The sequence below is a fragment of the Thalassophryne amazonica genome, chromosome 7 (assembly GCF_902500255.1).
Source record: "Thalassophryne amazonica chromosome 7, fThaAma1.1, whole genome shotgun sequence".
Taxonomy (NCBI): domain Eukaryota; kingdom Metazoa; phylum Chordata; class Actinopteri; order Batrachoidiformes; family Batrachoididae; genus Thalassophryne; species Thalassophryne amazonica.
Genome location: NC_047109.1, coordinates 75565840 through 75579432, shown reverse-complemented (window position 1 = coordinate 75579432; position 13593 = coordinate 75565840). Strand labels below are relative to the sequence as shown.

General features: G+C 39.3%; 1 protein-coding gene across 2 annotated transcripts in view; it reads right to left on the bottom strand.

Annotated features, from left to right (window-relative positions):
• The window catches only part of arhgef5 (Rho guanine nucleotide exchange factor (GEF) 5), a 36653-nt gene that overhangs the window by 14258 nt on the left and 8802 nt on the right, over positions 1-13593 (bottom strand). For both annotated transcript variants that reach the window (XM_034174565.1, XM_034174566.1), the window contains exons 3-6: positions 11271-11316; positions 10933-10982; positions 9890-10284; positions 4750-4910 (exon numbers count right to left, since the gene is read on the bottom strand). In XM_034174565.1, coding sequence (XP_034030456.1) covers positions 4750-4910; positions 9890-10284; positions 10933-10982; positions 11271-11316 — 652 coding nt within the window. The remainder of the gene's footprint in view (positions 1-4749; positions 4911-9889; positions 10285-10932; positions 10983-11270; positions 11317-13593) is intronic.

The following is a 13593-nucleotide window of genomic DNA, read 5'->3' as shown; positions in this document are numbered from 1 at the left end:
TGCTGTTTTTGGTTTTAGCGGGGAAGATTAAGATAAAGCAAAATAAAACAAAGAAAAACGAAGCAGCAGCTTGGATAAATGCTTCTTTGTTTCAAGCTTCTAAGAAGAGCCGCGCTGCAGAAACAGTTGATTACAGACCCTGCAGGAGTTCTGTAATCAATGTAGAGACATGATCACTTTCCCGACAAACACCCCCAAAAACAACGGCCACTCTGAAGGACTGATAAGGGAAGTGTTAAGCAAAAAAGGCTATTGATGTCAGTAGATCGAATCATTTCTTAACAATACCCGATAAGAACCGGTTCTCGATAACCATCCCTAGTGTTGAGCGACATAACTCCTTTTAATTTCTGCTTGCGCACCTTCCAAAGTCTTCCATGTTGGAACACATTCTAAAAACATGCACGTCTTCTCTGAAAATGGTAATCCTCTGCTCATTTTGATGAGAAGGTAAAAATAAAATACACTTTCTTCATCCAAAGATGATGCAACCGCTTTACTGTAGATAGCCATGTTATCACCACATGTCACCGAACCGCTGTGTTACAGTGATTGTCACTGGCTAATTGTTTGTAAAAACCAGGAACGATTGGTTAATTCTATTCGAGGCTTAGTGGATATTTTTAACATGTAAACACACACACACACACTCTTATCTTCAACCGCTTAGTCCAATCAAGGGTCATGGGGAACATGTAAACAATTAATTAAAAATCTAAATTACTCAATGTACTCAGGTACTGTGTGTGAAAAGTAACTGACATTTCTTGTAATACTCTATACCAAATATACAAAAATCATGCCCACCCTTTTGATAGGTCATGCAAAGACAATATATTGGCACGGCTGGGTGTCTACTTCCAGTAACTTTTGTGACCCTAAGCCTCTCCATTCTGGCGCAATTGCACTAATGAAAAAAGAAAAAAAAAATTGAAAATTTAGCCTGTGGCCTCAACCTCAAGGACTTTATCCGATATACCTTTCCTGTAAATGCACCTTGTCACTTGCACACATTTAACCCCCGCACTGCCACGCAATTCATCGTGCCAATGCGACCCACTTTGTTCCACTGGATGCTGCACTTTGCACCGCTGGACACTGCATTGTATAAGATAATTATTTTGACGCAGATTCATCATTTGCTCTCAGAACTTGGCTGATGAAACCACCTCTAATTGCTCCAGGAACCACAGAGGTTCTCGTGTGCTTCATGGCGTGGAGAACATATTTGTGCGCTTCATGGCGTGGAGAACATATTTGTAATCGTCTCAAGGTAATTATTTGTAATATTTATATTGTAATGGCTCTGCAGAGCAAGGATCAAATTTGTGCAAGTTTCAGGTTGGCCTTAGCGTCAAATTAGTTTCATTTCATTGTTCACACACTTATTTGTACCAGTCATTACCCTATTCCAAATATTTAAATTCTCCACAAGTCAACTACAATATAAACCTCTGGTACAGCACAACAAATAATACACCAAAGATGTTGCAAAAATTATTTACAAGTACACTGAGAAAAGTCTAAAAACAAATGCCTTTTGGGTGAACTATCATGGGTTTATGAAAACATGCTGCAGAGTTCATTATTTAATGATTATTATCCCATTTGTTGTCTTTGTAAAACCGTGCACTGGGCTGTAAACTTGTGAATCAGGTTTTTCTTAGTCTACAAAAGTTACTTGGTTTAATATAAGGCTAACTTCCTGTAAATAGAGCACTTAACACTTTTACACAGTACTGTAGCTCAGGATAATGACAAAAAGCAGAGATCTCAACATAACAGCCCAGGGGTCCAATTATTTATGGCCCTCAAGATGTTTACACATTATCCATTATTTATTAAAATACAGCACACTAAAACAGCCACTTTAATTTAAGTCTTTTATTTTTCAAGTCACTATTTGATCTTATTATTTTATACCAGCAGTGTCAAGTCAGAAGCTAGAAAAAATTATTTTGACATTGATCTTTACCAAGGTCTTGTTAACATAAAATATAATGCAATGCTAAAATACCCTCAGCCGTATGAGCATTGTCTTCTTTATAATTTGCAGTTGTTTAATTGATATCCCAGTGCAAAGTGTATATATACACATATGTATAAAATTATACATTTACTGTTATTTATATTAATTATTAAGATCCTATTGTCTTATGTACAATTTGTACATGTTCAATAAAGACCTATCAATCAATCATAAACAAAATTTATGTTTTAACGGTGTCTGCAGGAGGGCATGCATGTGCGCATACATAAGCTTTTGAGAAGAGCGTAAGTTAGGTTGAATTAGCGGAAGTTTGCGTGCATGCTGGCAACCGCAAAATGTCTTGTAAATCACTCCACAGGTGTTAGCAGGTTACAAAAACAGCATTTTCAGTTTCAGAAGTGTTTATTTCTTGCTGGCTTTTACGTAATATATGACAAACAGGTTATATTTATACACAAACGAATGGAGGTTGCAGCGAGCTAGACCAGCCTTTGACGTCACCATGCTAACTTTTGCAAAATATCTTGTAAATCCCTTCCGAAGTGTTATCAGGCTCTAAAAACAGCATTTTCAGTTTTATGAGTTTATTTCTCGCTAACATTTACATAGTATATGACAGAGGTTATATTTACACACAAAACGGTTTGCAGCTAGCTAGACCAGCCACTGACATCACAGTACCACTCGACTCTGATTGGCTGTATCCCTGCCCATCAAAAAAAAACAAAAAAAAACGGGACAGAATGAAATAGGTCAAGATTAGCCAACTTTGAACTTGTCCAAGGTCTGTCCCAAGAATGTTCCCCGTGAATTTGAAGACTCTGGCAATAACAGGACGTTTGCTGAGCAGGGGGACAGATGGACGGACGTGAAGCCTTTGCTATACCCGAAGGCCATATTTGATGGCCTCAGGTAAAAATGAAGTAAGTCCAGAGCAACAAGTAGCAGGGTACAACCCCTGGCAAAAATTATGGAATCACCGGCCTCGGAGGATGTTCATTCAGTTGTTTAATTTTGTAGAAAAAAAGCAGATCACAGACATGACACAAAACTAAAGTCATTTCAAATGGCAACTTTCTGGCTTTAAGAAACACTATAAGAAATCAGGAAAAAAAAATTGTGGCAGTCAGTAACGGTTACTTTTTTAGACCAAGCAGAGGGGAAAAAAGTATGGAATCACTCAATTCTGAGGAAAAAATTATGGAATCATGAAAAACAAAAGAACCCTCCAACACATCACTAGTATTTTGTTGCACCACCTCTGGCTTTATAACAGCTTGCAGTCTCTGAGGCATGGACTTAATGAGTGACAAACAGTACTCTTCATCAATCTGGCTCCAACTTTCTCTGATTGCTTTTGCCAGATCAGCTTTGCAGGTTGGAGCCTTGTCATGGACCATTGTCTTCAACTTCCACCAAAGATTTTCAATTGGATTAAGATCCAGACTATTTGCAGGCCGTGACATTGACCCTATGTGTCTTTTGCAAGGAATGTTTTCACAGTTTTTGCTCTATGGCAAGATGCATTATCATCTTGAAAAATTATTTCATCATCCCCAAACATCCTTTCAATTGATGGGATAAGAAAAGTGTCCAAAATATCAACGTAAACTTGTGCATTAATTGATGATGTAATGACAGCCATCTCCCCAGTGCCATTACCTGACATGCAGCCCCATATCATCAATGACTGTGGAAATTTACATGTTCTCTTCAGGCAGTCATCTTTATAAATCTCATTGGAACGGCACCAAACAAAAGTTCCAGCATCATCACCTTGCCCAATGCAGATTCGAGATTCATCACTGAATATGACTTTCATCCAGTCATCCACAGTCCACGATTGTTTTTCCTTAGCCCATTGTAACCTTGTTTTTTTCTGTTTAGGTGTTAATGATGGCTTTCGTTTAGCTTTTCTGTATGTAAATCCCATTTCCTTTAGGCGGTTTCTTACAGTTCGGTCACAGACGTTAACTCCAGTTTACTCCCATTCGTTCCTCATTTGTTTTGTTGTGCATTTTCGATTTTTGAGACATATTGCTTTAAGTTTTCTGTCTTGACGCTTTGATGTCTTCCTCGGTCTACCAGTATGTTTGCCTTTAACAACCTTCCCATGTTGTTTGTATTTGGTCCCGAGTTTAGACACAGCTGACTGTGAACAACCAACATCTTTTGCAACATTGTGCGATGATTTACCCTCTTTTAAGAGTTTGATAATCCTCTCCTTTGTTTCAATTGACATCTCTCGTGTTGGAGCCATGATTCATGTCAGTCCACTTGGTGCAACAGCTCTCCAAGGTGTGATCACTCCTTTTTAGATGCAGACTAACAAGCAGATCTGATTTGATGCAGGTGTTAGTTTTGGAGATGAAAATTTACAGGGTGATTCCATAATTTATTCCTCAGAATTGAGTGAGTCCATATTTTTTTCCCTCTGCTTGGTCTAAAAAGTAACCGTTACTGACTGCCACAATTTTTTTTCTTGATTTCTTAGTGTTCTTAAAGCCAGAACGTTGCCATTTGAAATGACTTTATTTTTTTGTCATGTCTGTGATCTGCTTTTTTTTCTACAAAATTAAACAACTGAATGAACATCCTCCGAGGCCAGTGATTCCATAATTTTTGCCAGGGGTTGTAGTATGTGAAATCAAAGTATCAATTTGTCAAAAACCTAAAAACACTAGACTTTTTTTTTAACCCGCTGAATGTTTAAGTTCCTCTCATCCCTAGATAGAATATGATCATTAAAACTGACAAACCTGTGACTGATGGCTCGAACATCCGCCAGCCTGGAAAACAGCCAGTTCCTATCTTGAGTGCTCAGCAGCGCCCCCAGCTGTTTGGACTTGACAAAATGTTCCACAACAATGTCTAAACTCCTACAGTAGGAGGCCTCTGACGTCACCACCTCAAACCTCACCTGGAAAGAAAACAAAGAGGAGAAACATGACCTGAGATGACAAACACCACACACGTTCAAACTGCAAATTACTGGTAAAACCCCAAAGGTTTAATTAAATCAGTTCTCTGGAAGTGCCTGTGTAGATGTCGCAATTGGCAGAAACTCACAAAAAACAGTTAATAACTGTGGTCTGGTATTGTTCAGATTATAATTTCTGGCTTTTGATTTATCTGCATGATGGGCAAACGTTTAAGCATGCTTTTAGAAACAATGAAAGACTGGCAAATATTTCATACTTATAAACAAATAATCGTGAATTTTTCACCTTTACAAACCCATAGACATATAAAAATATAATAGAAAAATACATATTGTATATTTACCATAAGCCACGATGACCCGATCCTGGATAAGCAGTTGAGGATGTATGTATATATGTATATTTACCATAAGAGCGTTCAAACGTTTTAAATTTGAATTGCTATTGACCTGACTAATGTAAGGCACCTATCAAAAACAACAACAAAAAAACAATACTTCAGGTAAAAAAAAAAATCTAAGATTTATACATCATTCTGTAAATTTATTAACAAACATGTTTTCTAAAATATACAGGGAAATATCTAATCTACCTACTGGAGAAAAACAACATTTTGCAATTGTGCCCTCTGGAGCAATACTTTTTTTTAGAGCAACAGAAGTGGAATAACTAGCTGGGATATTCTGAGATGTCGCAAGCCCAGATGTATCTGCAGAATTCATTGATGTTGAGGTGTGAGGTAATAACAATCGGAAAACACTTCCCATAAGTCACTCCAATTCCTTAAAGTCAGCACAAACTGAAACTGAACGAGAAATTATAACAAACACAGCCAGCTCACTTGAGTGATGCACAATAGTGGGAAAGTATAAAAACTGTTTCATTTTGGAAAGACATCCGTTTTCTATACCCACTTACAGCAATTAACAGTCACAGAGACACTGTCACCAGCAGTCACAGGGTGTGAGGCAAGTTACACCCTGGACATGACGCCAGTCTACCGCAGGGCCACATATTGTTAGACAAACACATTTTCTCTCTCTCTGAGAGAACCCAGGCAAACACGGGGAGAACATGCAAACTCCACACAGGAAGGCCACAGGTGGGAACTAATCCCACAACGTTCTGGCTGTGAGACAACATGCTGCCATACCACATATCCTATATATCCATATCTTTTTAAATTGGGGGGGGAGGGGGGAAGATGAAAGCTACCCTTGTTCACTAAATAACAAAATTCCCATGAATGTCATTAAGACAGAATGACCTGTGCCAGTTACTTTCCAATTGGAGTGGAGGGAACTTTCCTCATGAGCAATCAAGTATACCGTATTTTCCGCACCATAAGGTGCACCTAAAAGCCTTAAATTTTCACAAAAATCGGCCAAGTTAAAAAGACCAAACGGAGTTTCCGCGGAAACAAAGCGAGGTGGCCACAGCTAGAAGACCAACTCGAGCAATGGGTCATTGAACAAAGAACAGCCGGGAGAAACGTCTCTACAGTCACCATTCGGCTGAAGGCAAAAACGATAGCGATGATTAGCGGGAACCTGGCGTGTTTGATGACGAAATTGCCCAGCTGTTCAATTCAGACACAGAAGATGAGGACTTCGATGGATTTGTGACAGAACCATAATAAAAAACAATGTGAGTACCATATTGTTAAATACCAATAGTTCAAAGTTGTTAAAAAGTTCAAATAAACTCACCGTTTTGCTTCCGTGACCCTTTTTTTTTGTAGACTATATGTTTTAGCGTGCACCTTTTGTAAGGGTTAAGTACCTGCTAATTGAGGCCACGCCTTATAATCCGGTGCGCCTTTTGTAAGGGTTAAGTACCCGCTAATTGAGGGCGCGCTTTATAATCCGGTGTGCTTTATGGTGCAGAAAATACGGTAAATGGAAGAGGATGGAGATGTGTCCAATGTGGCACAAGATGATACAGATACAAGCAATCTTTATTCTCCACATACAACCCCAATTCCAATGAAGTTGGGATGTTGTGAAAAATGTAAATAAAAACAGAATACTATGATTTGCAAATCCTTTTCAACTTATATTCATTGAATACACCACAAAGACAAGATATTTATTGTTCAAACTGATAAACTTTATTGTTCAAACTGATAAACTTTATTGTTTTTGTGCAAATATTTGCTCATTTTGAAATGGATGCCTGCAACATGTTTCAAAAAGCTGGGACAGTGGTATGTTTACCACTGCGTTACATCACTTTTCCTTCTAACAACACTCAAAAAGCGCTTGGGAACTGAGGACACTATATGTTGAAGCTTTGTAGGTGGAATTCTATGGGCAGTAACACACCCCCATACCATCACAGATGATGACTTTTGAACTTTGCACTGCTTAACAATCTGGATGGTCTTTATCCTCTTTTGTCCAGAGGACACAACAGCCATGATTTCCAAAAACAATTTGAAACATGGACTCATCAGGCCACAGCACAATTTTCCACTTTGCATCTGTCCATTTCAAATGAGCTCGGGCCCAGAGAAGGTGGCGGCGTTTCTGGAAGTTGTTGATGTATGGCTTTCGCTTTACATGGCAGAGTTTTAACTTGCACTTGTAGCTGTAGCGACGAACTGTGTTAACTGACAGTGGTTTTCTGAAGTGTTCCTGAGCCCATGCGGTAAGATCCTTTACACAATGATGTTGGTTTTTAATGCAGTGAGGGACCGAAGGTCACTTGCCACTTACATGTCGAAAGTTCTCCAGATTCTCTGAATCTTCTGATTATATTATGGACTGTAGATGATGAAATCCCTAAATTCCTTGCAATTGAATGTTGAGAAACATTGTTCTTAACTGTTTTCATGCAGTTGTTCACAAAGTGGTGATCCTCACCCCGTCTTTGCTTGTGAATGGCTGAGCCTTTTGGGGATGCTCCTTTTACGAGGGCTGTCAATAAAGTAACGGTCCTTTTTATTTTTTTCAAAAACTATATGGATTTCATTCATATGTTTTTACGTCAAACATGCTTGAACCCTCGTGCGCATGTGTGAGTTTTTCCACGCCTGTCGGTGACGTCATTCGCCTGTGAGCACTCCTTGTGGGAGGAGTCGTCCAGCCCCTCGTCGGAATTCCTTTGTCTGAGAAGTTGCTGAGAGACTGGCGCGTTGTTTGATCAAAATTTTTTCTAAACCTGTGAGACACATCGAAGTGGACACGGTTCGAAAAATTAAGCTGATTTTCAGTGAAAATTTTAACGGCTGATGAGAGATTTTGAGGTGATTGTCGCTTTAAGGACTTCCCACAGTGCGAGACGTCGCTCAGCGCTCTCAGCCGCCGTCGTCAGCCTGTTCAAGCTGAAAACCTCCACATTTCAGGTTCTATTGATCCAGGACGTCGTGAGAGAACAGAGAAGTTTCAGAAGAAGTCGGTTTCAGCATTTTATCCGGATATTCCACTGTTAAAGGAGATTTTTTTAATGAAAGACGGGTCCGCGCGTCGGGACGCAGCCGCCACGACGCTACGCCACAGGAAAAACACCTCTGTTGAAAGCCTTAAGGACAAGTTGGAACATGTCCTGCCTGTTAAACAATTTCTTATATACTCACTCCACTGAAAGCCATCAAAAGCCGCCTGGATTTTACAAATGGTTATCAACACGGAGGTGTTTTTCCTGTGCCACCGCACCGCGTCGGCTGCGTCCCGACGCGCTGATCCGTCCGCACGTCTTTCATTAAAAAAAATCTCCTTTAACAGTGGAATATCCGGATAAAATGCTGAAACCGACTTCTTCTGAAACTTCTCTGTTCTCTCACGACGTCCTGGATCAATAGAGCCTGAAATGTGGAGGTTTTCAGCTTGAACAGGCTGATGACGCCGCCTGAGAGCGCTGAGCGACGTCTCGCACCGTGGGAAGTCCTTAAAGCGACAGAATCACCTCAAAATCTCTCATCAGCCGTTAAAATTTTCACTGAAAACCAGCTTAATTTTTCGAACCGTGTCCACTTCGATGTGTCTCACAGGTTTAGAAAAAATTTTGATCAAACAACGCGCCAGTCTCTCAGCAACTTCTCAGACAAAGGAATTCCGACGAGGGGCTGGACGACTCCTCCCACAAGGAGTGCTCACAGGCGAATGACGTCACCGACAGGCGTGGAAAAACTCACGCATGCGCACGAGGGTTCAAGCATGTCTGACGTAAAAACATATGAATGAAATCCATATAGTTTTTGAAAAAAATAAAAAGGACCCTTACTTTATTGACAGCCCTCATATACCCAATCATGACACTCACATGTTTCCAATTAGGTGTTCTTTGAAAATTTCCAAAACAGATTTACCAGATGGACCGTACAGGTTAGGTTTGAGCTCTGTATATTACATGAAAGGTTAACATGCCACTGCAGGGGTACATTAACCAAATTACAGAACACACGATAATAATGTACAAAAATCTTAGGCATGATTAACCCGTTCAGCTCCGGGCAGGCCAGGGAGGAGCAAGTGATGCACGGACTACAATTCCTGTAAAGTGAGATGACTGAGATAAGCCCATCTTTTACAGTATACAGTGGGGCTCAAAAGTCTGTGAGCCTCTGTGGTTTAAATAGAACAGGAAAGATGCTGCAAAAAGTAAAGAAAAGCTCCTGAATATCAAATAATTCCGTTTTTAGCTGCCTTAGTCATGTAGGTTTTTAATCTTAAAGTTTTCTTTTTTCCTTAAATGTCTAATAATATATAAAGTTTTAATACAAGAACAACATGAAAAATGACTGACTCATAGTAAAAGATCTCTACAGCTCAATGTTTGTGTGTGTTCCACAAAATTACCTATGAAAAATTAGCAGGCTGTCAGGCCAAATGTCTGATATCACCATAACGTAACAGCACCTTTTATAGTGGCTGTAATAAGCACTGTCACAAGCAATTTAATTGTAAATTAATTTAAAATTAATTTTCAGATTTCTCTGTGTTGTGTGATGCGTTACCTCCTGTAGGCGCCTCTGGTCTTCCGTCAGCATGTCTATCTCCTCACTGTTTCTGACTCCAGGCAGTTCTCGCCACAGCGTGGCTGACTGCGTGAGCGAGATGGAGAGACGTGGTGAATGGGCTCTGCCTTCAGTCCTAGGAGGTTCGGGGAGTGGCAAACTTTTGACACTGGTAACGGAGACCGTCTTTGACAGGGAGTGAGGGTGTGGGACATCAGGGAGTGGGGGAAGAGGCCTGCAGGCGGGACGCGGTGAGGGAGAAGGCGAGGATGAAGGAGATGTGGACGGGAGCTGTGCAGTGTTCTCATTTACAGAGACAGCACAGGAGCGTGACTGCTGCAAGATCTCAATGTTCTGGACCGTCTCACTGTACTGCTGGTAGAGCTGGGCGAAGTCTGACAGCAAAAGAAATTAGGAGGGAAGAGGCAAAAAAAAAAAAAGAAGAAGAAGAAGACGACGACAGGAACAGCGTCAGCCAACAGGGGTTGTTTGTATTTGACATTCCATTTGCACATTCTTGTCAGAATGTAAAAATCAAAGCAGCAGCAGCAGCAGCAGCAGCAACAGCAGCCCCCCCCCCCCCCCCCCCCAACACACACGTTACTGTAAGTGATTTCAATACTTGCAGAAACCTGTCTGGAGCTTCAGAATGCACACACAAATATGACTCAAAAAAATAAAACCTTAAAACGGAGTCAGCCAATAATAAACAGTGTGTCTTTCTTTTATATTATATGTTTCATTTAAATATTGAACCAATGTAGCATGGAAAAACAGATAAACAACAAGTCTGCTTGTGCTCAATCATGTGACCCATATGCAGGGAAATTCTCAAGTACGTCATAATTTTAATAATCACCCGTGAGAGCAGATACAATCTAAAGACATGTCACTGTGTCACGAACATGCTCAAATAATCACACCTAATGTTTATCCTGAAACAAAAGATTTGTGCCAAAATGAATAACAAGCATATATGAAGATAAGTTTGCTAATGTGTCTGTCCTATCGGCCAAAACTAAAGCTGGAAAAGACATACTTACTGAAAAACTTGGAGTTCCTTTTCCGTCTTCCTATTGTGTCTAAAACATTCCTACAAAGCCCAGAAAGAGTTACACAGTCAAGTTACAGCTGTCAAACACCGTATTAAAAACACAGGAGATGAACAGAACTGCCTGAACCTGCCGTCTTTGACTCAGTTTAGTTTCTTTTGTTTTGAAGTAATCTTTAATTACAACAAATGTTCTATAGTGTCCATTTTCAGTATTAAGGACACTAAAGCCCAAAGACTTAAAAATAAGTAAAGCATTTACATGGGAGCTACTGCACTGCAATTACAAGAGAACAAATCGGCATGAAAATAATCATGTCTGTTATTTACCTGAGGTCGACTTCTCCCCAGCTATCACTCTTACTATCTTCATCATCTGGAAGAAGAAAGTACGAATTTGATGAAGCTTGAAAAAATAACATATCAACCTGTGCTCTAAATTCTGACTAATTAATGGTGAATGATTGTAACTGCTTCAAAGAAATGAACAAAAACAAACCAACAGAGAATAAATCAATAATAAGTAAGTAAGTAAATAAATAAATAAATAAATAAATAAATATCTTCTACAGCACAGAGTTCCACATTCCCACTATGTCTCAACACTGGATTTACCCAAGACTTTTATGCTCTGCCTCCTTTCTCCACCTCCATTTATCTCCACCCACCAACTGTAACAGCAAATGTCTAATGTAGTTTCCAACTTTCCAGTGTAAGATGACACAATAAGAGCAGTACAGCTGAAATTCATCATTGATTGATTGACACATTAGTCAAATTGATCCAGAAATTCCAGGTGCAATACAGAAAGTCAAGATTTAAAAGAAAAGCAAAAACAGAATAAGTTAACTAAGTTCCTGTGTATATGATCACATCAGGTGGTTTCCTCTGTGGGATAGTCTAGGTTGACATAGCCAGCCTGATTAAGATCATCAGAAATGAGCAATGCTGACGTATGATAAATAAAAGTGACTGGAGATGGTGCGAAGTGATGTCATTAAACCTAAATGAACACATTCTTCTGATTTGAGTGGACAGACTGTGTTCTCAATCAGTGTAACATTTGTTCAATCATTTTCAATATGAAACAAGACTTTCCTCCTCCTCAAAACGCCCTCCAACTCTCTAATAAAACGCAGATTTTGCTCAAATCAAAAATGGAAGGAACAGATAAGTGCTCATAACCCCTTTTTTCATTTGACACAAGTGAAATGAACTGGAAGGGACTGTAACTACAGGAGGCACAATTTATTTTTTTCGACGCAGGGTGTTAAAGGCCAATTACCATGAAGTGACATGTTTATTCTCCTCTACTTATCACCAACATCTCCCACTGAGAATTTTTCTGTTTATTAAAAAATAAATATGTTTTTTGAAACATTTATACCCACCTTTACAAAAGGCGTTGAGACCATGTTCAAAAGTAAAAAAAATTTCACCATGTATTTGCAGATGATTAAATGCTCACAATTAGATGTTTAACTGTGAATTTCAATAGTGATATTATTATAGTGTGTATATATATATACAGTGTTGCCACAGTTACTTTGAAAAAGTAACTTAGTTACTTTACTGATTACTGAATTGTAAAAGTAACTTAGTTACTTTACTGATTACTCAATTGTAAAAGTAACTAAGTTAGATTACTAGTTACTTTTTTAGTTACTTTTCCCAGCTGCCGACAACAACCCTCTGCCACCTCAACATGACAATGATACCTGTTTTGCCAAAACTCACTTTATAGTCACCCTTTCTTGACTTCAATGAAAATAAATACTTGTTTTATAAAAAGTAAAATAAAGACGTCTTTCTTGACCTCATATTTAACTGTTGACAGCACTGTAACAGTAAAACTTGCAATTTCGAGCCTACATTGTTTATAAAGGTAACTATTAAATTCTAACATTTTTCTAACATTTAAATTCTCTCTAAACATTTTACTTGTCGAAATTATTATTATTTTAAGCAATATTAGTTGTAGTAAAAAACGGCTTCAAAATTGCACCTTTAATCTAGGGGTGTTGTGGGGGAGGGGGCACATCCTTGCCCCACGCCCCCATTCCATCTAGATTCGCCCCTGCTTTGGCGTTTGAGCACAAAGAATGGATAACATTTATTTATGCAGAAAACATGACCAGATTTACAGGTAAGAAAGTTTTATTGCGTTTTCACATCATGTGGTCCTCAGAAAGAGAGTTTAGGTGCATTTGAGTGGAAAATAGTGTTAGTTGTTGACACGTCGCGGAGGATCAGCTGTTTTTAACGCCCAGATACAGAGCGGCTCAGCTCAGAATTCTAAATAAATGAGGAAAAAAAGTATAAAAATGTCTTTGTAAAGTTCAGTGCAGGTGTGCTGATCACCGCGCTTTAAGAGGTGACGACGAGTCGAGCAGCTGCAAAAAACCGCGGATTAAAAGCTCACAGCTCGCTTAAAGTGGGCAGTTCAGTCGAACCCCGACCTCCTGCCCACGGACCAAGTTTAATGCTGTTATCGACCCACAATGAAAAATAATAGTAACGCACAGTGACATGGAGAAGTAACTTTAATCTGATTACTGATTTGGAAAGATTAACGCGTTAGATTACTCGTTACTAAAAAAAGTGGTCAGATTAGAGTAACGCGTTACTAAGTAACGCGTTACCGGCATCACTG